Source organism: Haliotis rubra, unplaced genomic scaffold, assembly GCF_003918875.1.
Source record: "Haliotis rubra isolate DU_JTF1 unplaced genomic scaffold, ASM391887v1 Scf243, whole genome shotgun sequence".
In the NCBI taxonomy this organism is placed as follows: domain Eukaryota; kingdom Metazoa; phylum Mollusca; class Gastropoda; order Lepetellida; family Haliotidae; genus Haliotis; species Haliotis rubra.
This window is the reverse complement of record NW_025766481.1, coordinates 319,577-345,218: the sequence shown is the minus strand read 5'-3', so window position 1 is coordinate 345,218 and position 25,642 is coordinate 319,577. Positions and strand designations below refer to the sequence as shown.

The 25,642-nt window shown below is 38.0% G+C and overlaps 1 protein-coding gene and 1 long non-coding RNA gene across 4 annotated transcripts in view; one reads left to right on the top strand and one right to left on the bottom strand.

Annotated features, from left to right (window-relative positions):
• Positions 1 to 10,675, bottom strand: part of LOC124278886 (cell wall protein IFF6-like) — a 37,619-nt gene extending 26,944 nt beyond the window's left edge. For all 3 annotated transcript variants that reach the window (XM_046714674.1, XM_046714673.1, XM_046714672.1), the window contains exons 1-3: positions 10,586 to 10,675; positions 10,375 to 10,482; positions 2,451 to 2,551 (exon numbers count right to left, since the gene is read on the bottom strand). In XM_046714674.1, coding sequence (XP_046570630.1) covers positions 2,451 to 2,551; positions 10,375 to 10,411 — 138 coding nt within the window. In that variant the 5' untranslated portion in view covers positions 10,412 to 10,482; positions 10,586 to 10,675. The remainder of the gene's footprint in view (positions 1 to 2,450; positions 2,552 to 10,374; positions 10,483 to 10,585) is intronic.
• A 1,626-nt stretch (positions 10,676 to 12,301) lies between these two features.
• On the top strand, positions 12,302 to 25,050 carry LOC124278885. The gene is made up of 3 exons (XR_006899209.1): positions 12,302 to 12,410; positions 19,530 to 19,602; positions 24,769 to 25,050. It is a non-coding gene; the product is annotated as an uncharacterized LOC124278885 (long non-coding RNA).
• The last annotated feature ends 592 nt before the right edge of the window (positions 25,051 to 25,642 follow it).

The window sequence follows — 25,642 nt, the reverse complement described above, 5'->3', positions numbered from 1 at the left end:
GACAAATGTGCACGGACGGACGGACAGGACGGATCGGACGGACCCGGCCCGACCTGCCGCCGCAGGGACGGAGTCCATTTTAATACCCCCCACAAAACGCGTTGCGGGGGATAAAAATATTTTATTCAGAATTCCAATCTATGTGACAAGTTTGGTGAAGAAATAGTGAACGGTTTTAGAGTTCAGCTCCGGAAAAGAGCACTACCACCAATTTCAGGCTAAGTCAAACTTGTTGCCATGGAAAAGCCAACAAGAAGACAAAGTCATCAATATCCCCCTCAATGGCAAAATACTCTTCATGATTATGTCTACGAGTTATGATTATGTCAAATATTTAGGTGTGTATATAGAAAAGTGGAAGGAGAGTATTGAACGGTTTTTAAAGTTCTGCTCCAGAAAGGAGCACTATCACCAATTTCAGTCTATGTCAAACTTGTTGCCATGGAAACACCAAAAATATTTTATTCAGAATTCCAAAACTACCAAAAGGCACCAGTACACCACCAGACCAATCTATGTGCCAAGTTTGGTGAAGAAATAGTGAATGGTTTTAGAGTTCAGCTCTGGAAAAGAGTACAACCACCAAAATTTAGGCTAAGTCAAACTTGTTGCCATGAAAATGCCAAAATTATTTTATTCAGAATTCCAAAACTAACAAAAGGCACCAGTACACCACCAGATCTATCTATGTGCCAAGTTTGGTGAAGAAATAGTGAACGGTTTTAGAGTTCTGCTCCGGAAAAGAGCACTGCCACTAATTTCAGTCTAAGTCGAACTTGTTGCCATGGAAATGCCAAAAATATTTTATTCAGAATTCCAAAACTACCAAAAGGCACCAGTACACCACCAGATCTATCTATGTGCCAAGTTTGGTGAAGAAATAGTGAACGGTTTTAGAGTTCTGCTTTGGAAAAGAGCACTACCACTAATTTCAGTTTAAGTCAAACTTGTTACCATGGAAATGCCAAAAATATTTTATTCAGAATTCAAAAACTACCAAAAGGCACTAGTACACCAACAGATCTATCTATGTGCCAAGTTTGGTGAAGAAATAGCGAACGGTTTTAGAGTTCAGCTCCGGAAAAGAGCACTACCACCAATTTCAGTCTAAGTCGGACTTGTTGCCATGGAAACGCCAAAAATATTTAATTCAGAATTCCAAAACTACCAAAAGGCACCAGTACACCACCAGATCCATGTATGTGCCAAGTTTGGTGAAGAAATATTGAACGGTTTTAGAGTTCTGCTCCGGAAAAGACAAATGTGCACGCACGCACGCACGGACGGATGGAGTCCAATTTAATACCCCCTGCAAAACGTGTTGCGGGGGGGTAATTACAGCCCATAGCCGCATTGTAGAACCCCAGTCATGTGTTGGTGACCAAGCAATCAATGGACGAGAACATCCAGCTGTTTATTTTGAATGATATGACTGCTGTGGAAATATTGGAAACGAGTGCTGTGGAAAGCTAGCAGGCCTGGCGTGACAAACAATTAGCAAGGTCAAACATTATATTCATCCAATCCTCAATAGTTGGCTCTAAAGATGAGTGCAGGTTTCTGTGTACCTTTTCTTCCACATGCACCACAGGGTCTGAATCAAAGTACACAATTCCTAAACGACTCAAAAAACCTTGATTAACAAGAAGACAAAGTCATCAGCTCACAATGGTAACATACTCTTGATGAATATACATTTTCCCAAGTCCATTTGATAGAGTGATGCATTAGGTTCTTGAATACCCACAAAGTTGAAGGAGAGCAATGAAAGGTTTTAAAGTTCTGCTCCGGAAAGGAGCACTATCACCAATTTCAGTCAAAGTAAAACCTGTTACCATGGAAATGCAAAAGTTATTTTATTCAGAAATCCCAAACTTTCAGAAAACCTGTTCACCACCAGACCTATCTATGTGCCAAATTCGGGGAAGAAATGATAAATGGTTTAAAAGTTCTGCTCCCGGAAAAAAGGACTATCACCAATAGTCAAAGTCAAACTTGTTGCCATGGAAAAGCAGAAAATATTTTATTAAGAAATCCAAATGGAACCAGTTCACCACCAGACCTATCTATGTTGCAAGTTAAGTGTGTGTGTGCGTCCACGATGGTCTTTACATCTGCCGGTCATGTCAACTGGTAGCACATAAATAATGGACCTTGCTAAAACCTACACGTCTCCATGATTGCTAATCTAAGACTGTGTACTAAAAATGTAAAAGAAATATTGTACATTGTTGATTCTGAAAGGGCATCAGCTGTAGTTCACTGAGTTAGACTGTTACCCAAACCCACAGAATATAAACATTGATGCCCTAATCCATTTGATGTTCAAACCATGTCTTTTCAGTTTCAGCATTTGGACCTTTTGTGAACATGTCTGACACACTGAGTAAGTGTAATGATATACATGTACTATTTTCAACATAATGAGTTGTGATTTTGTGACCACCTACCAGCTGGTTGTCCCCTTGTGAGGCTGTGGTGGTGAATGTAGCCTCCACATCCATCATCACACACGGGTCTGTCGAGTTGTACTGGAACTTGACGCCAGCCGCTATGGACAAAAAAAATAATATTTGTACCTTCACATAAACAAGACTTCCAAAATGCAGGTATTACAAGACATTTCATCAGAGAATGACTTTCAAAGTGACCCTGACATGTAACAAAATCGTGACACATAGGTTAGGTACTTGAGTTCAATTTAACTAAAACAAGAAGACAAAGTCTTCAATATCCCCCTCAATGGCAAAATACTCTTCATGATTATGTCTACGAGTTATGATTATGTCAAATATTTAGGTGTGTACATAGAAAAGTGGAAGGAGAGAATTGAAAGGTTTTTAATGTTCTGCTCCAGAAAAGAGCACTATCACCAATTTCAGTCAAAGTGATACTTGTTGCCATGGAAACGCCAAAATATTTTATTCGGAATTCCAAAACTACCAAAAGGCACCAGTACACCACCAGATATATGTATGTGCCAAGTATGGTGAAGAAACATTGAACGGTTTTAGAGTTCTGCTCTGGAAAAGAGCACTACAACTAATTTCAGTTTTAGTCAAGCTTGTTGCCATGGAAACGACAAAAAATATATTATTCAGAAATCCAAAACTACCAAAAGTCACCAGTACACCTCCAGATCTATCTATGTGCCAAGTTTGGTGAAGAAATAGTGAACGGTTTTAGAGTTCTGCTCCAGAAAAGAGCACTACCACCAATTTCAGTTTTTGTCAAGCTTGTTGCCATGGAAACGACAAAAATATATTATTCAGAAATCCAAAACTACCAAAAGTCACCAGTACACCTCCAGATCTATCTATGTGCCAAGTTTGGTGAAGAAATAGTGAACGGTTTTAGAGTTCTGCTCCAGAAAAGACAAAAGTGCACAGAGGGACAGACGAGCGTGTTGCGGGGGATAAAAAGCTTTGACTTCATGAAGCAATATGAAACATCCTGAAATGTATTATATGACATCTAGAGACTTGTAAATATCCTGAAGTTTATATCATCCAGATCCTGGCTCACAGATCAGGTATATTATCTTTCGTCAATAATAAATACTGAAGTTCAGTTTATTTGAAGCCCAATTCACGAAAGCAGCCTAAACCTTCAAAGTCTTCCAATTACATGCAATGACCTTCAAAGTGAACATACAGTATGTACACTACCTCTAAATTCTATTCCTAAATACAGGGGGCTGCATAAGAAAAGTAAGATAATGACTTTAGTCATTGACTTGTGTCATCGTCATGCTGTTTCATGCAGGACAGAAACAATTACTGATGAATTTACCAAACCATTGGATATGATACTCACCTCATGCATATTTTAACAATATATTCCTGCATAATTGAAAACTGTGAGGTGTATTTGTTTGTGTGATATATTTCAATATTTTTTCCATGTTGAGATGATAGCTGCAGATGAGGGTAAAAGCAGGTTGACCTGCTGGACAATCAGTCATGAATAGAAACAATGTTACCAGAATAAGAATGAAAGTGACTTTCGATCCAAATGTGGTGATGCAGGGCCTTTGTACAACACAGACATGACTGTTTCTAGCAATATTCGAACAGTACTAGACTGGTTTCAGTTTCTATTAGGTTAAAGATTAAACCATCCTGGAATAATATGACATGAATACAGACTGTTCACTTAATCCTCAACAACAACCAGTAACTGATCTAAGATGAGCTTCCTAAATCAATACCTTCACTGTCAGCCATCCACCTGATTTTTCATTGTAATATACATAATGATTAAAAAACATGACATTTAACACTATAGTCCGTTTGGCTCAAAGGCGGACCTATGAATTGCAATCTAACTCGAAAACTAATAAACATATAATACTCAATGAAACGCTGATCATAATCAAAACATCAGACCAACTCTGTGATTTGTTTGCAGAATTTATGTCCTAAAATTAAAAAAGTTGTTTAACAAACTATCATTAAATTATTGACACAGTTCACAGACACACCTGGCTGTCCCTTTCTCTGCACTCCTCCCTCGTAACAAATAGTGAACTGTGTCAATATTTTAAATAGTGAACTGTGTCAATAATTTAATGATAGTTTGTTAAACAACTTTTTGAGCCAAACAGACTATAGTAGCTATTGTTTAGTCAAGCAACCACATCAGCCAAATGAGTAACTGTGGACAGAGGTCTCTGTTCACAAACATGCCTGCTTTCAGCCCGTCGTCTGCACCTGGTACACTTGGACAGACATAATTACCCTTCATAATGAATGTGTTGTTAATAATATTGTCCTTGCCAACTATTACCGTGCACACCTTGCAATACTTACACTGGACACTGAATTAAGCACTACTGAGGAAACCCGCTCCCATTTGTATCGGCTCTTACAACAAACACTAGGAACATCAAGTGGAATTTCATTTTTATTTGGTAGTACCATGGTTAATGAACTCATTTCTTCTGTTTGCATATGATGACAATACTTTTAGAATAGTTTGGCTTGGTCTGCAAGGGGTTTTCTAATGTAAAAACTGTATGTCTGTGGAAGCTGTCTCAGTAAGTAGCTCCCCTTTCACCAAACTGAGGATGGTCTTTCCTCAACATGTAGACAGAAATGCAGTATCAGCAAAGATGGAAGATACCAGACTTTATTATAGAGCTGTAGTGAGGAGGACACTGATCACAGAACAGAATACTTTAACAAAAATAACAATGGTGTGGATAGAGATATATAACAACATCATAACAGTGACAGATGTTACACTTAATCAAGCGAGGCCAATATAAATAGATATACCAATACTGGTGGTATCCACTGATCAGTGCTGATTGCACAGACTGTTAAGTAATTAGTTAGGATAACAGCAGACTGAGTATCAATAACAAGCAAACAGTTTGTGAATATGCTACCAGCCAACAGACCTATAAACTAATTATACCAACTTGTTGCTGGGGTTAAACAGGAAAGATATGATAATCAATCTGCATTTATCAAGGAGATATAGTTAAGTATGTACAAACAATGCAGTGAGATCAAAGAGCAGAATACAAAGATAGGGTATGTTTTTACAATAAGGGCAATCCCTTGTATATACTCAATTTACATATCTGGCTTCCTGTACATCTATATATATACTGTACTGTTCACTATCACCATTATCCACCTGAAGAAGTGGCAAGAACCAGCCCAGAAACGTGAAAAATAAATCAAGAAGTTGTTATCCATAAGATTTGTCCTGTATTGTCTAACCCTGTCATGATACTGTCAACTGTGTATCAGTTCTTCACTCTTAGAAATAATATGGTTATGAAATAACGAAGTCAAGTTGTGCAACAGTAAATGTGTCACATGATACAAACACACTCCTCGAGTGTGATAGTCAGGAGTGAGTCAGCTATCTAAGCATCTGCATACTCTGTCTCAGTAATCTTCACTCAACAATAATCATATCCATATCACTGCTATCTCACCTTTCATATCTGACCTGCCATCTACATTTATAAATATTAACACTGGCTGCCTCGTTATGAATTACAATGTCATATCATGAAGGACAGACAACTAATGTCTTCATCAGATGATCAACTGTTCTTACAATGGTACAGAGGTGTTTACTTATTGTTTCTTTTGCTTACTGGTTGAGGGTTTCTTTATGGAGATTATATCCACTGTGATTGGTCGTCAGTGATCTGTCATCCCTACAAACTATTATATTGAATATTTACTGAATGGAAACAATGTCATGTTACCAGAGTAGGAAAGCATTACTATTTTCAACATATGTTTTTTCCTTTTCATCTTCATGTAGTGGAAGGCTTTATAAACTGGATTGAAAACATTTTTTTCCGATCCAGCAATTTGGAATATTTCAAGCATGCAAGCAGTTTATCAGTTGTACTTGTTCATGTGCCACACACATAGATTCAATCCAAATTGTACATGTCCTTTTTTCCACCAGCTATTTTCACTCAGTTGTCCACATTAGCTCAATGGTAGACTCAACCTCATAGCATCTGCAGCAATGTGTAAACATTCTATAGTGTTTAGATAATAGCATGGCTCGTTATATGGCCGAAAAAATGCCGATGCAACGTTATATTTTAACTCACTCATACTCACTTTAAAATTATCCATGTTATCCTTACACTTACAGTGTCCCTTCCCACAAGTTCCTGTTTCAAAATCAACCAACAAATTATTAAATACTATGTCTTTGTACACAAGTCAATTCAACAGACAGTAGATTCAACAGTAGATTTCAGTTTGTCCCTACACTCATGAACTTGTGAGTGAGTGAGTTCAGCTTAGTTTCTTCACGCTTTTTAGAAGCATTCCACCAATATCACGAAGGGGGACACCAGAAATGCAGTAACTTGTAGCCAAATCTCTAACTGATAGAATTCTGTGACCAATGAAATTGAAGTGTATCTGTGACATTTCAGAAGCATGCAATCAACCTTAAGCATATATAATGTGACTGTTAGAAAGAATCTGACAAGTGATCACTTGTCCTAATGAGGTTAAGGGAAACAACATTAGACTCTCAAAACATGACCCGAATGTTTTCTGTATACTGTCATCGTCACCATCCCAAAAACATACTGGCTATAAGAGAAATAAATAAAAGATGTTTTTCCAATAATAATATATACAGACACAAAGCTCTACAGCTCAAAACGACTTTGTAAGACAAACAATTTTGAGATGAAGTCAAATACCTGCGGAGTCATACCAGTGAACATTTGATACAGGTAGCCGTTTTAGATTCCAGATGAAGCAACAGATGAGTGTGCCAAATGGCAACGTGACCATTCATATTTGTCCATGACACCCTTGTCATGTGTGACCTTTATTAGTTTCTGTCAACACTTTGTCAGTTTCTATTCCCTTCCATATTGGTTTTGGCATAAATAAGTCAAACATAGATTCTAATGTCGCTGTCAAGCAAGTTAGACATGTATCAAGTGACATTAAAATCTATTTAGAAATGTCGCCTGTACAGAATAAAGAAGTTGTATATCCATAAAACTGTCCTCAGTCTTCATCTCCTCAACTTCTAGAATGCCAATCAAAGAAGATATCTCAAGCGTTTTGGAATATTATACCCTGTGTTCATCTCTCAAGTTCATTTCAGCTGTTTCACATCTCTGTCATGTCTCATTGGTCAGCTGAGATAGCACATGTGAGATCTACAGTTCCTTAAAAATATTCAGTGTTATCAGCTAATCCTTTGAACAAAGTATGATGCATTTATATAGGTGCCTATATGCAGATGTATTAGTCAACCTACACATGTAAACACTTTGGACAAATCCACTGTGCAAGATACCACTACTAGTGATTAATTAATCAACAGATAGTGTGTTAATCCTTTGAAGTTTCTTTGCAATGCAACTGGCCATTCTTCAATTTCTGCTCAGCCACACGCAAATTACTTAAGATCTAATACATTCACCACACGACATAAGAAAAGATAAATGCCAACCACTGATTGCTATAATCCTTGTGTCAAAGCTATTTTGAGTACACAGAGAAATTCATTGCATCAAACATAATAGGGATACATAATCGCTTCATACTGAATTATCCCAAAGCGAGCTGTATTCGACGTACTGGTGATTTCGACGATTGCATTGCTCGCGCTATACCGTTGGAGTACGTGCACGATCGGAGTGCACAAGCAGTTTCATCGGTAGGGCGGCGGGTGCCCAGTCGCTGTCATAGGAAGTTTTATTGACAATGGAAACCCAGAAGTTAAGTTATATAAAACGCAAACAAACATCAATATTATTTAACCGAGATCATTAATATCACCTCAGATGCAAAATCAATTGCCTATATAACAAAAAATAGTAAGCAAAATTTCAGTAAGATCGGTCATCTGCTAGTGACGGGCAATATATGAATAGGAAGCCGTGTGATCACAACACTCCCTCGCAGTGCGGATCAAAAGCTATGCCTCATCGTCGAAAACCCATACAAAATACCTGGATGTGGAGAGCGACAACAGTTTCGCCGATACGATGTCATCAACGCTATTTTGGTAGGGAACACTTGATATTTTTATATAGATGAATATATCCTTTATCACTCAAGGTCAGTAAAATATAAACTTTAAATGATATTAAAGATAAAAATTACGTTTTTGTCTTACATCGTCGAAAACCCCTGACACCAGGATACATAATCGTACACTCGCATAACCTTGATTCGTGGATATAAGAGAAGTGTGCCGAAAATCACATTTTGAATGCACAATTTCATTTTGTTTTGTAAGTCATTACTTTATTCACTGATTCAGCAAATTGAAAATGTCTTATATTCCACTCGTGAATGAAACGTTTGTTTACTGAAGCCATTTGCAATCATCACCCATTCATGTGCCCACAAAATGTGATGTCACCTTGTTTCATTAATTAGGTTGTCATTTACAATATATCACTCTGTACGACGCGCATTGCAGTAAGTATTGACACCCACGAAAGAGACGACAAGATGTGACAAGGTTGGTGCTAACTGTATCTGACATTTTGTAAAAAGAAAATTTTCTATTTATAGTGGCATTAGTGATCTTGGGCTATTTATCTCAGTGCTGGACAATTAGATTTAGAGTACTTACATGTACTGGCTACCGAACAGTTATCGCCATATTTTGGCGGTATTTACAAAATTACTCTGCCGTTCGTTAACTTAATGAAACAAAATTAATAATGATACTTAACTAGCCCATCCACTGCCGCTGATCATGTTTTCATATAACGCAGCGGAAGGGAATCATGGCAGTATAAATACATGTTTTCTCACAACTAACTGTAACAGTTATCACCCTTCAAAATTTCTCAGGGCGGTGGGGTAGTCTAGTGGTTAAAGCGTTGGCTCGTCAGGCCGAAGACCCGGGTTCGAATCTCCACATGGGTACAATGTGTGAAGCCCATTTCTGGTGTCCCCCGCCATGATGTTGCTGGAATATTGCTAAAAGCAGCGTAAAACCAAACTCAGTCAGTCCAAATTTCTCATGTCATTCGTGAAAACAAAATTAAATTTATATCATACAGTAACCATGAATAATTGTGTGACTATTTGAGTGTTTCTTTTACCGTAGATTGATAGGGAATGAAACAATTAATGACTTGTGAACTTGAACTGCTGTTATATAGGTCGTGGGACATCCCCTGACTAAGTTAAAAAAAATTCATAGGGTTCATAACTTTATCTTTAATTTCTCTCTTATGTTACGTACCATGAGTGACTTACTGAGTTTGGTTTTAAGCCGCTTTTAGCAATATTCCAGCAATATCACGGTATGTGTGTACATCAAAAGTACAGCTTTGAGACGTCATACGAGACTTAATTTACGAGATAGCATGATAATTACCACGATCCATCAATCAAGGTTATCCACGCATTTAGGTTATGGTTCTGTACATACACATGGACACACATATGTAAATTTCCATGGTGAAAGGTTTTGTATGAATAATCCTATCAAATACAGTACTTCACTAATTGGCATCAGGTGATTACATAGGTCTAACCTAAATGGTGCCACCTTGCACTTTTGTTTCGATTTAAGATGGTGTTAGGAGTCAGCTACACTAAAACAACTAACCCTAAGAACCCAAGAGCCACAGCCAGCAGTCTGAACCAGTTTGCCCTATCATTGCTCCCAGTTTAAACTTTCAATCTAACTATAACACATGATAACAATGTGGGTACTGAGACTAATCTAATAGATAACAGATGATGCCTGAACAAGTGTTTTCTAAAAAGCCATTAATATGTCCAGTCTCGTGACTATCACTGGACTTACATAGAACTACGTATATCTTACCTTTACATGTGCATAGCAGATGAATAATGACAGACTATTATTTTCAACACCATAACTTACCTATTCCAAACACAGCAAATAAAAGAAACGTCTTCATTATTACTTCTTTCGGAATCTACTTCCTCCCCAAAAGGCTTGTTTGTCCCTGTTTAAACCGACCCGTTTATTCTGAAATCAAAAGATTTTCCGAGATTAACGGGTACAAATGATCACTGAGACTACTAAAAGATGTGTATACCTTACTCATAGTAGCATACATCAGAAACATTACCTGTTGTTACGCCTCCCAGTATTAAAATACAATGATACTTCACGTGCAATGTACTAAACTCGACCGCTTACACCCGTCATATGACTGGAATCACGTGAATAGTACTGATTTCCTAAGGACAGATATTAATACATAGAAACTTGGGTTGTGTCCCTTGGCATTACATGACGAAAGAAGAGCTCTTTCCACGCAATTTCTTTGACGTGTATTTTCCCCACCATCTTTATACAAACAATTTTATTAGTCGTGAACAGTCTGTTTTGTCTAAGACTGGTTGATTTTACAGTGTACAATTAATATCATGTATTCGTATTTATCTATATATAACTGTACGTGGATCCGGAGAGTCCTCGTACTGAACGAAGTGCTTAAATCCAGATAATTTACCTAATTATACAGAGATCTTTGGCACTGGACAAATTGGGGTATTATTAGTCAGAAAGCGCTTTTTGGCAATCAACTGCAGCTGAATCAAGTGTGCGTACAAAATATTGGTTGGATATCAAACTCCATTCTGGTGTAATTTCTGGTAAATCCTGTACGTGTGTTTACAGTTGTCTTTTTTGTTTGTATTCTCGATCACGGGTTATCTCAGTGTGTACTGAGTATGGGTATATTGGTTACAAAAGCTCAGTGTAAAAAATCATATTTCACCAAGGGACCGTTCGTAATTTACGGCTGGGGCGGAGTGTGTGTGATGATTTAAAGGGAGGGGCAGCAATTTTGTTAGCATGTACTCGGGGGGTCAGCAATTTTGTTAGCATGTACTCCGGGGGTGTGTCAGCAATTTTGTACATATAAATATTAACATATGAGCTTAACAATCATGGGAAAGGAGGGGGGGTCATTGATTTTGAACATGCTTCTTCATGAAAAACCATCATCACCGCCCCCACCCCCACCCCGTCATAAATTATGAACGGTCCCTAAGTTTACCCTGATATGTGACATGAAGAGAGCACACGAAAGACACAAACTCTTGATATCTATTCTTTAAATCTACACATTTTCATGTCTTCATTTTGTTTTCTGGGCTATGGACATTTTGACTCGTACCATTCTTTCCAACAATATTTTTTCTGTTCATGAATATGTTTGTTGATATTTGTCTTCCAACAGAAAACAGTGTGTCTCTGTCATCGTATTTTGGCTAGCCTAAAATAGGAAAATATAAAACGTTTTTAAAAAACCCACGCTATTATTCAACGCTATTATACAACAGGATGAGTAGCTTATTTTTTTATAAACAGTTGCCAGACATGACGCAGTACTTTCGAAACAGCACTTTTTATTTGCAATATACTAGACATGATGGGGTAGCCCTATATCCGTGCTTCTCCACAGAAATAATGTTTCTATCGATCAACTCAAAATCACTTCAGAAACAAGTGCACTAGTACAGTCCGTCAATACTGACCGCCCTTTGCAACCCAGATTATCAATGTTCAGACGGAACCATTAAGTACCATATATATCATTCTCATCACTTTAAGTCGAGACGAAAGCAGAGACAGTCGCATGGGAAGTAATATGTTTTCTGCCGTAAAGTGTACTTCCGTTTGTTTTAAAGTCGTAAAAGAGCTTTTCAGGGAAAGAAACGCACAAACCATACAATGAAACCGGCGATTGTAGCTGACGAAATGTTCCCAGAGGGTGCTGGGCCATATATGGATATTGAAGAGGTTACTTTTAACAGTTTATGATGATTTTATTATTACCAATGACCCGACTGATCCGCTTGTCGGAGCCACTAGTCGACTATTCATTAAAAAGAAGACTTCTGTTCGTGTACACATGACGTAGATTTAGAGTTGGCTTTTGGCAGGTTTGAGACTTTTAACGCAGCTGCAGCTACCTTGGGGTCCTTAGGATTACCTTTAACAGTACCTGTGGCATGGCACATAATAAAGCTGAAGGGGTCGTTGTCGGCACGGGTACTACAGATATGTACCCCAGGTACGTTTCTGTATACAGAAACGTACCTTGGCCATAATGAGAATACAGAAACGTACCCTAGGACGATTCCATTCCCATTGTGTCGTATTCTTGACCGGAACTGTCATACTGTTGTATTAGGTACATTTGAGTGCGTTATGTAAGTAATGAGAATACACAGTAACGGATATTTCGCGATGCACATGAATACCACTCGCAATCAGTTGAACGGGAACAACTACATACGGTTTCGGTTTTTGGATTGCGGAATATGGACTCGTCCGCCTTTTAGGGTACCGGGTACGTTTCTGTATTTTGACTTTGTTTAGGGTACATATCTGTATACAGAAACGTACCAGGGGTACGTATCTGTAGTACCTGTGCCGACAACGACCCCTTCAGCCATAATAAATATATATTCATATGTAATATCCCATTCTCTTCCCACAGAGGTATCTTGCCATATCTCCCTACGAACATCTGTTCTAATAATGCCCTTTCATGGTGCGAGTGTTCAGGATATGTGATTGGTTGGGAGCACCTTTAGAATACAGCACCACAACTTCTCGTGAGGACAAGCTCTGCTTTAGGTCACGTGTCATTAAGACAAGCAACTAGTTTGTGAAAACCCGTCGGACGCGAACCCGCGACCTTCGGATTGTTAGCTCGACAGCTAACCGACTGAGCTACGTCCACACGTGCAAATTTATCGAGTCATTCCTGTGAAGTCATGGAAATGAACGGAAAGAGTCGAATAGGTCACAGACAATTACGAAGGTTAGGGGTAGACTTGGTGTCTCGTGATTTTAATCTACTGACAATTGCCGATGGACCCGATGCCATTTGGCACACTCATACCATTCTGTAATCTACAAGATAACGTGTGGCGTGGAATGAGCCGATATGCCTCAAACTGAAAAGGGCTGTTGACGTCAGACATCACACGTAGATTTCACGGTGCATGCATGAATCGCGCGCTTTTATATAAATCGGTGATTTTATGACAGAAAAGTGATGTAGGGAACACTGTAAGGATAATGTCGATCGCACTAAGGAACGAGGGAGACATGAGCATGTGTAGTGACGGCATGAGGGTGAGTTAGCCTTCGAATCATTACTGAACAAATGTTGCGTGTGAAAGAGGCTTCAGTGCAAATTCCAGGCCAATTTCCATTAGCCCAAAATTTCTACATTAAACCATTTCATAGTGTACTTTTGACGATTTGGTCTCCCGTTTTTGTGTGAAAAAAAGTATTAAAATGCAAAAGGAAAAACAACAATTGGTGCTCACGTGTAACCCCGGACATGTACCTATTATATTGGTTTAGGTCCCTAACCCTAACCCCTAAACCCTCAGCCCTAACCCTAATCCCTTGTAATTATCCTAATAAATAGAATGAATTGATCGAACCGGCAGTATTAAAATGAAAAAGGAAAAACAACAAATGGTACTCACGTATTACACCGGACATGTACCTAACCCTAAACCCTAAACCTTAACCCTAACCCTACACTCTTGAATTAATCCAAATAAATAGAATGCATTGACCGAACCGGGCACAACATGACTGACGGGTCCAGTGTAATGCATTATTACCGCTTCAAAAAATAAAATACTAATATGTAATGGTGCAAATTACTGAATGACCAAAATATATATGTAAATTTAAAAATTACAAAATACAATAATACACAAAGAATAACACCTCAGCACCCCGTAATACAAATAAATATGAGCGTATTAGTGAAAAAAGAAAAATATTTCAAACTGGTGCTTGCAAAACATTGCGCATCCGCCGGTATACAACTACTGGAAACTCTCAACATCGTTGGGCTTACGCAATGACATAGCTCGTAGAGATGAAACACCAGTGAGCGGAGCGTATACGCACTCCCTGAGCCAGACAACCATGTTGCCATGCAGGCGTCAGAGGGCATTGTTTCGAGAACATGCTTTGAACAAAATCACATTACATTACGTAAAAGGGTATTATGACGTAATTTTAAAGTTTGTGGTGCTGTATTCTAAAGGTAGGCCAGCCATTGGTTGCAATCAGATTTAGTTGTGCAATCAGCGACGTTGTTTCAAGAGTGATCATTCACAAGGCCTCGGTAATTTCCGTATTTTTCGGGAAAACTAGAACTTCTTCACCTCGCGATGTGCAGACGTTTCTTCTGGACAGAACTCAGTCATGTAATGGCAGATCAATGGTGTCTCCATCACCTCTCGTTGACAACGGACAAGCTAGTCATTATATGTCTTGTGTGTCACATCAACACAATGCCCCGGCAGAGGAGGGACATTTGTGGCCCCATATTTGCGTGCATTAGTCAAGTTGGATCTAAGTTGATGTAAAACATGTTCTGATTGGACAGAAAGAATGGAGGTAATTCTTGTTGCGATTTTAGGAGAACCGGGAAATATGTCCATATTAGAACAGAGGTTCGTAGGAAGATATGACAAGTAACCTCTGTGGGAAGAGAATGGTAATATCCCGGTGTCAGGGGTTTTCAACGATGTAAGACAAAAACGTAATTTTTATTTGTAATATCATTTAAAGTTTTTATTTTACTAACCTTGAGTGATAAAGGATATATTCATCTATTTCACACAAAAATAACAAGTGTTTCCTACAAAAATAGCGTTGATGACATCGTATCAGTGAAACTGTTGCCGATCGTAACAACCAGGGATTTTGTATGGGTTCTCGATGATGAGCCTTAAAGAATGGGCATTAAGGAATTTGATAATGAGCCACAAAACACTCTGTTTCCTCCCGCGAAAAACTGAGGCGTGGTTTCTGTGAAGCAGACGAAGCCATGTTTTGCGCTTGTATGTAAACATTTACGTGACACCAAAACGCAATTTCACTGGCCATGCTACATCCAACTGGCTGAATAACTAGAACAGGCTCTTCACACTTGCAACACAACCGATGTTGGTTCGAGCGTCCGATTTGTACTGTTTGTTGAATTTGATTAATCACACAGACGATACGACTCAGTCAAATTTGGCGAATCAAATAGACAGGTTTACCTGTGTGAGTCTGCCTTTAGGTACCCCTTTCCAATCAAACATCCTTTCACAACCTTAGGAGTATTCACATCTTTAGCAATCACATGTCTTTCACAAACTGATCCAATGATATGAAAATCTGTCAGTTTGTAATTAATAATTCCTGAGTTATGTAAAAGGTAAACAAGTGAGTAGTGATCAGTAGGTAAACAAACAACAATTACTTGTGACTATACATGCGCACCTTTCTATGGTAATGTGATGGCTAATTAGATTAATCTCATCTTCCACCATGTCCATTTGGTGCTTAATTACCACTTGAAACAATGCACTTGGTTAAGTGCAATACTCTAGATTGCAGCAGAAGATCAAAAATTCTGAATAACAGTAAGGAAACAATTGTTGAATACTGTAAGTGGATTTATAATGACTCTTCTCCAAGTGTAGAAGATCAATGATTAAAGAAAAATCTTAAGTAGTTTGTCTGCCTCCATGAAACTAGGACTGCTTCATGACATGAAGAACAGACGCAGGTATCGTTATTGCAGTTATGGTTACGTTTTATTTCTGATTAATAGATTAACTATCATTAAGCCCTGTAACAATTGTAAAATATTTATAGGACTAAGCATGAATATATGCTGACTGTAATATGACAAATATTCATTTTAATGTGACACACACAAAATTCTAAATGCTAATATACAGTATAGATAAACTTACATTCACTTTGCAACCACACTTTGTTAATGCTATATTCCAAATATTCTTTAATAACTTGTATGTACATATGCATACCATATAATTAAAAATATGATGTAACAAACCTAGCAAGATACATTCATTATTATGTGTACCTACAGTTTACAATAGAAAACATATAGAAAACCTTCCAAATGTGTGGACCTGGGTTCATCCATCCACACACCGACAGCTGCAATAAAGCTACATCTGCGGGACGAATAAATGAACATATACATGCTAAGCAGATCAATCAGTTTGCAGTATTACTATTACATATACAATATTCTACTGCCGAGAACTTTGAAGCTTTTCTAAAATGTAATACTAAAACCCTCATTCCTTCATTCACACATATGTTCATACATTACATATGTATACATAGCATGTGTTTCACATTCTTACCTTCATACTTCACACTATCATGCATCAGCGTTATATTACTTGAAGATTTAGTATCATAATGAAATATTATGCCTGAACATGATACTTATTGGATTATTGAATTAATAACTGTACGTAAATAGAGATTATTAACCACGTGTATCGGTATCATTAATGTCATATATTAGGAATAAAAGTTGTATTATGCGAGCCTTTGGCAAGCATAATACTTACTTTTTATTCCTAATATATGATATTTATGATACGGAAACACACGAGGTTAATAATCTCTTATCATATAATGTCATTATTACAATTACTCTTAAAAAAGAAGCAAATCGTACGTGAATATATATGAAGAGAATCTAGCATTCGCGTAAGAATACTTAGTGGTACACCAAGGTGAAGGTCATTCATGACGGCGGCATATGGTTGTGACTAGTCGCTAATGCAGTGCAAACATAACTCATGCTTAAAATAAGATCTTTCTGTCTAAAGAGAACAACAAAATCGGGCAGGGTTTTCTTGGGAGTGTTTCTATTTTCACTGCGGGTAATCACCTCATCAATATGAGTTGATACCTCACGGAATCGATTCGTCATCTGTATTGTGATCGATAGATCGAAATCCTTGGTTGGTACCTTTCTTAGACAATTGCCTTTCAGTCGTGCCTCATAATCCGTATCTTCTATTTGAACGAAGTACTCCGTTCATGTTTTCCAAAGACTGCAGTAACGACTCCAGAACCTCTGTCATCAATTCTTACAGAATCCCCAGTTTTGAGAATGGGGACAGCCATGTTTGTTTACAAACAATGTAAACTCGCGATGACGTCATAAATGAAATGTTAAAACGTTTTAGGATTCGCATGGCGTGTATGGAGTTTTGCGAAAGTAGTTTGACGTAATTTGCATAGGTATCAGATTTGGATACCAAGTTTATCAGAGTGCTTTCTTGCACGATGACACCCTCCATTATATGATAAATAATAATACTTGTAATTCATTGCACTATGCAATAAAATATAGAAACACAACTAGTTACCATGAACTTCCCAATGTTTACACCATAACAAAAGTGCAACTTATTGAAAGCATATATCTCTAGAGAAGCGAGAAATACGTACAAAATATGACATATGAACAAGAGACAAGCCTTTAGGAATGAATCACAAAGTCCCTGAATAAACAATGATAACGTCCACCTGTGAATTACACAATGTCTAATGCTGTCAAAAACTGTGTGACCATCTGACAATAACCTCAAATGTGAAATAATCTGTAGTAAAACTGAAACCTTTAAACTTGAGACAGTAAGATACAATATCAAAGATAATATATTGATGGTTTTACACTCCAAATCATCTTCCCAAGTCAAGGGTGTTGCCTGAGCATAGAGTTTCAGTTTAAAACCTTTGCACAATTTTAGAGTCTTTGCTCACCTGATGAGCCTATACTCCAATCAATATCACTGAGTTCAGTTTTTGTCATAACATTTAGATGAAAAGTAGACATGGTGTGTTTTTCCATAGAGTTTTAATTTAAAAAACAGAAAAAAGTATCACAGTGATCAAACCAAAACTTTGTATACATAATAATGACCATTCTCTTGCCACAGAGGTTACTTGTCATATCTTCCTACGAACCTCTGTTCTAATATGGCCATATTTCCCGGTTCTCGTAAAATCCCCTAGTGGCAAAAAATCGCAACACGAATTATCTCCCTTCTTCTATCCAATCAGAACACGTGTTACATCGACCCAACTTGACCAATACAAGCAAATGTGGGGCCACAAATATCCCTCCTCTGCCGGGGACTTGTGTTGATGTGACACATAAGACATTTAATGGCTAGCTTGTCTGTTGTCAACGAGGGCAATGGAGACACCATTGATCAGCCATTACATGACTAAGTTCTGTCTAGAAGAAACGTTTGCACATCGCGCAGGGGAAGAGGTTCCAGTTTTTCCAGTTTTCCCAAAGCATATGGAAATTACCGAGGCCTTGCGAACGATCTCTTTTGAAACAACGTCATTGATTGCACAACTAAATCTGATTGCAACCAATCACGAATCCTGAACACTCTCACCATGAAAGGGCCGTATTAGAACAGAGGTTCGTAGGAAGATATGACAAGTAGCCTCTGGGGGAAGAGAATGGATAATGACAAAGAGTTAGCAAAGTCTATCTTATTCATGATAGTGCTGAAATATCCCTTTAAATGACATAAGATGAAATACTACTGCTGTTCATATTTTGTATTGTGTACAACTGATCACCACATCATACCATAAACATTAAGGATGGAACTTGTTGTTATCCTGCATTAAGGGAATGGACAAAGTTCAGGGTCACATGTATGCTCATGTACATGCACATCACCACATGTGGGCAATAATGTGTCACCTCACTTTACCTTGAATTGTTGTTTCTGTAACCGACCACAAGTCTGAAGCCCAGATAAAACCAGGAACTGAAAGTATGATGTGCAGAGTCTGACAGCCAGTCCCCGTTTTAAGTACATCTTTTGACAAAACTGGATACTGGGACCTGTTTTGTTTTCAATACATGTATTTAAAATTCAAACCATTTGATTCATCTGTCTTTGAACTTGTTTGATAATATCTATCCAAAGTACAGTTCCTTGCCGTGTCCCCTATTCAAACCAATATTCACTGTCATTATATTCTTAGGTTTGTCAGCAGAATACCAGTGCTCCTGGGTTCAACTGACTTGTCTTAAACCTGAAACACTTTAGGGGTTCCTGCCAGATCAAACTTACACGCCATAAAGTAACTGTGCTAATTACTTATTATAAAATCACTTAGCACATAAGTATTACATTTCATTGTAAATGTTTGTTTTGTAGGCTGGAGGATCGAGTGCTTTACTTATGGACCTTGCTGCAAATGAGAAGTCTGTTCATGCAGATTTCTTTAATGGTATGTAAATGTGAATTAGTAGCCTCTTCCAAGACTTGCTTGTGAAGCCATTCAGGGCTGGGTCATGTCACAGTTATCCTATCAAGTATTTTCCTTTATATAGGAAATTGTTTTGAAACAGTGATCAGTCCTGTCAAGGCCATAGCCTGAAAAGGTTTGCATGAATATGTTAACTGTTTTGACTTATATGGTGCTGGTCAGTGATTGGTAAGGGATGTGTTTGATGTACAAGGTCACAGTAAAGGTCAGTTCAACAAGAGGCGCATAATTGTAGATCTGAAAGTTCTCATCAAGGAATATCTGTTATATCCACCAAAAATCTAGATGGAATGAACTTTGCACATCTCTCAGCATTTGGTAAGTTGGATGATCCCACTTGTCCTCAAAGATATATACAAATCAAGGCGAATTACAAAAATATCAGAATCAAAGTTAATTCCTCTCTGTGTTTTCATTGTTGCATGCCATGATGCTTTTACCCAGGATCCAAGAAATCTATCACTCAGTCAGCAGCCTCCATTACACGTTTCTAATTGTACCAATTGGGTTATCAGTTGCACCTTGGCTGTTCCAATGGCTTTCAGCTGTGACCATCAGATTTATTATTCATTATTTTCAGTCATCTGTTCCAGTAAACACAATCTAAGTAAGTTATAATATACTAGCTCTACATAGGAGTGGATGGAAAACCTGTGATAATATTTTTCTCAAAGCCATTCACACTGATTAATTCTCTGAATTATTAACATTGAGGGCTTGTTTTGTTTCTGCTGGTATCAATGTTAGGGACCATTCATAATTTATGGCTAGGGGGTGATGATGATTTTAAAGGGGGTCACCATTTTGTTCTGGGGAGGTAGGGGGTCAGCAATTTTGTACATAAAATATTTAAAAATTATGCTTAAAAAATATTGGAAGGGGGAGTGGGGGTCATTGATTTTGTACATGCCATGCAGGGGGGTCACTTACTTTGTACATAAATTTTAGGGGGGGTCATTCACCATTCACATTGTACATGCTTCTCCATAAAAATCATCATCACCCCCTCGGCCATAAATTATGAACGGTCCCTTACTAGCTGCTCTCTGTTAATGAAAATGGACAAATTGGCCACTGCGGTCAACAAGTTTCTCTGACTGAAAGTTATCAATCCATCAGTCTGCACATGGACATGTTGTTAAGTTTAGGGATGATGCTCTTATATTTGCATCTGTTGGTTGGTGAGCTGCAGAGTTCCTTGAGTGGAGAGAGAAACCCAAAGATAATGCAAGATGGAAGAGATATTTATCTTCCACCTCGTAGGAATATGTTGATACAATACATGATATGACTTTGCATAGTAAATGGCTCACCTGAGGTCATGTAGCCTGAATAGTGTTCATCCTTCATGACAAAAGTTTCATCATGCTGCTTTGTTTCCTTTGATCAGAAACACTTAAGGTTCATGAGTGCTTGAGTTTGCTGTGGGATTAGTAACCATGGGTGAGTTGTGGGTTCTCAACTTTCATCCAGAGACTAAACAACAGTCAAATCAGGGGAAACATCTAACGTCTCCTACCCAGAGGCAAAGTCTGTTCCATCCACTTTCTGTGATTCCAAAGAAACAACTCCCTACCACAAGGCAAGTGTTAATGACCAGCATGATTAGGCAGCTCTTGGAGAATATCACGGTAAACCATCATGGAAAACTGGCTTTAGGTGTGGCTTTGTATTCATTGAACATGTCATGTTGACTCTTTGTACCACCAACAGGGGTAACATTGTCAGAAATGTGTGGAACTCAAAGTGGATTGTGTTGGAAAACCAGCAGCAACTAACTCCACCATAATTGGGATAACAACTCTTCAGCAACCTCTCGTTGTAAACAATCTTGTGTGTTTAGTTTTACGCCGCACTCAGCAATATTCCAGCTATATGGCGGCGGTCTGTAAGTAATCGAGTCTGGACCAGATAATCCATTGATCAACAGCATGAGCATCGACCTGCGCAACTGGGAACCGATGACATGTGTCAACCAAGTCAGCGAGCCTGACCACCCGATCCTGTTAGTCGCCTCTTACGACAAGCACAGCTTACTGAAGATCAATATTCTAACCTGGACCTTCACGGGTCAAACAATCTTGTAAAGACACTGTTTTTATCCCAAGAATGGTTTTGACCTATTTCTTGGTGAACTCACTAGCCATAAGGGTGAAGTGTTCTAAACTTATTTCTTCGCAAGTCAAGTGATCTTCAGAGCCTTGTGACTCATTGTCATGGTTTTTGGGTCACATCAGAGAAGTCTAGGATCTGGCACTGTGACAAAAGAGGTCTGATAACTGCAAAGGGAGATCTGGATTTCTTATTTTGTTTATGTCATTATTCCATTATTTGCTCAGTTGTTTGTACTACAATAGAGCATGTTGACCGTCAGCAAAGGATACTGTATATTATTTTACAGATCAAATAGAACAATCTGTCTTTTTTCCCAAGGTTTTTATTCACAAAGTTTCACAAAAAGATTGATAACAACAAAATTAGTCAATATTAATGACAATACCTTGTGATCTGTTGATGGTGCTTAAGACAAATGCTTCTTCTTTTGACATATATGTAAATACAAGACTATTTTTCTATTTTGTATGTGTATCCTTGTATCATTTGCATGATCCTATTCTGAAGACCATGCTGTCAATGAGGTAGACTGAAAGTAATACTAGTGTCTCAAGCATAACCCTATCCTTGCCAATTCTTCCCTAGCATTGAAATACCATTAACGAAACCTGGAATATCCCAGACCAGTTCTTCCCTAGCGTTGAAATACCATTTACTATACCTCAAGGAATATCCCAGACCAGTTCTTCCCTAGCGTTGAAATACCATTTACTATACCTCAAGAAATATCCCAGACCAGTTCTTCCCTAGCATTGAAATACCATTTACTATACCTCAAGGAATATCCCAGACCAGTTCTTCCCTAGCGTTGAAATACCATTAATATACCTCAAGGAATATCACAGACCAGTTCTTCCCTAGCATTGAAATACCATTAACTATACCTCGAGGAATATCCCAGACCTGTTCTTCCCTAGCGTTGAAATAGCTGTAACTATACCTCAAGGAATATCGCAGACCCGTTCCTCCTTGGCATTGAAATACCATTAACTAAATCTCAAGGAATATCCCAGACCAGTTCTTCCCTAGCGTTGAAATACCATTAACTATACCTCAAGGAATATCCTATTGAAATACCCTCAAGTTCCTCCTTGGCATTGATATACCATTAACTAAATCTCAAGGAATATCCCAGACCAGTTCTTCCCTAGCGTTGAAATACCATTAACTATACCTCAAGGAATATCCCAGACCAGTTCTTCCCTAGCATTGAAATACCATTAATATACCTCAAGGAATATCACAGACCAGTTCTTCCCTAACGTTGAAATACCATTAACTATACCTCAAGGAATATCCCAGACCTGTTCTTCCCTAGCGTTGAAATAGCTGTAACTATACCTCAAGGAATATCGCAGACCCGTTCCTCCTTGGTATTGAAATACCATTAACTATACCTCAAGGAATATCCCAGACCCGTTCCTCCTTGGCATTGAAATACCATTAACTAAATCTCAAGGAATATCCCAGACCAGTTCTTCCCTAGTGTTGAAATACCATTTACTATACCTCAAGGAATATCCCAGACCAGTTCTTCCCTAGCGTTGAAATACCATTAACTAAACCTCAAGGAATATCCCAGACCAGTTCTTCCCTAGTGTTGAAATAGCTGTAACTTTCTCAAGGAATATCCTGAGCCAGTTTTCCCCGTCCCAGTCCAGATATTGCTATGCCACCCAAGAATAATACACTTGCCAAAGTGTGAAAGGTTCACCCTAGCCCGGATTCAATATCTATGATAAAAAAAAATCAACATCCAGAATCTGAACCTATGGATTTCATCTTCGAGATGACTTATCACAGGTGACAGACTATGGAGTTTTTATATAACTTAATTAGTAGTATATGAACATCCTGAATGTCTTGGTCAGTGGAAATGGTGTAGCATAACAGTAACCACTGCATCTAACACTTCAGATAGTTTTGTTTCAGTTCAGTTGACGTGTTCAAAAGAAATATTTTTCATGAAATCAGTTGTATCTTCTGTTAAGATAGTAAAAGTAGTTGGCCATAAGTGAGTCATCATTAGTGAAATTTCCATAGACTTACATGTTAATTAACTGTTGCAAGAATAATTTTCATAAATTGAGTAGAAGTCATTTTATTTTGATATTTTGCAAACATCTTGGAAATCATCTTCAGCTACTTGTATATAATTTTCTTTCATCTTTCCGTTGATTAGTTATCGAGTGACACCTGTTTAAGCACCATATATTAGTACCACTATTAATCTATCCCATAGACAGCCATGTTAAACCTGATTGGTATGTCTGATATATGTTGTTTAGATGGTTGCAGTTTTCTTAATAATCATCAGAAAATTGAATGGAAATTATGTGTATGTAGCTGAGATGATTTCCCACCTGTTAGTTAAGTATTGAAAGCAATTCGACCAAAACTAAATTTATGAAAATTATTCTTGCAAGAGTTAATTAACATGCAAGTCTATGGGAATTTCACTAATGATGACTCACTTATGGCCAACTATTGTAGCATTTATTAATAAATGAAACATCTTCAATCTGTTGTGACAAATAGCAACCCGACATTTAGTCCAATAAATACATAGTGCAGACTTAGTATAAAGACTGGTTTTGTTTATTTACTTTTGAGAAACTCATTATTTCATTTTCCAAACAGACAGGTGAATTCGGCCCAGGCTAAGCTTTGCCCAGGGTAGAGCAGGCCAGGGGGATGTTTCAGCATGTTATTTGCCTTAAACTGCAGTGAATTGTTGTTTTTGTTTTTGGAAATACAAAATATTTCTAGTTTGTGGAAGAATTTGCATGAAGACGAGGTGCCTGAGCATAATTTATGATTATGTCAATTTATTATCTTAATGGTATAAATATACATATAATCATCAGTTTCATTATGGAGAACTTGGTGTCAGAGGACAACACACCCAAGTGTGAGTTGCTGCTGTATTCCAGTACAGTTGAAGAAGCACTCGCACTGATTTCAGATCTGAGGTTTTGTGCTGGTTGTATTTTTCTTTTCTTTGTGTTTCAGATTTTGATGATCTATTTGATGATGAAGACTTATCATAACGTGTTTGGAGTCCAATGGCTGTAATGTTCTGTCAATTCATCAGAGACAATTTTGTTGTCAGTGGAAAGAAAATTTCAGCTGGTTCCATTTTGCACATGTGTTCAGTCATTGTTGATGTGGTCATTGAAGCATGTGAAGAGGCCGATGGTGAAGGGAGGGGAGACAGTATTGATAAAACTAGTGTTGGTGGGTCTTGAACTTGCAATGCTTAAAATAATATAAAATAAAGAAATACATATTTTATATGTCTGCATTCATTTTTTGTTACATTTGTTTTAATTAATTCAAAGAGATATATAATTGTGGTACATGGACCAAGTGAACCTATAACACCCACCAGTCAGCATTATGGTAATATCACAGTTCCTGGCTGTCTGAAATCCCTTGCTCATATAGGGTATGGCTGAACCAGGAATAAGGCTGCTTTATGTCATGCCTTGCTAGTTGAAGCTGGCCATTTGCCCATTATGGAAACTAAGACCTAGAGTTTTTTGGATCCAGAGCCTTGCATGACAGTACTGCACAAAGGTTAATCAACCAAGAAGACTGACATGGTTATGGTAGATTCTGAGTTACTGTTTTTGCAATCTTTATTATTATTTTTATTATATGGGTATGTATATAGCGTTATAGTCCATCCCACATGCATGCTCAAAGCGCTTCTTTGTTTTTTCCTTGATCATTGGATGTTAATCTCAGCGGCACATCATATTATCAATCTCAACTCCCTGGGGAGCATACAACTCTTGCTGCCACTAGGGCACTGAGTTAATATGACTTTCCCATCCTTTCGAGGTACCCATGCACAGCTGAGTGGCCTGGGACACATAGTCAC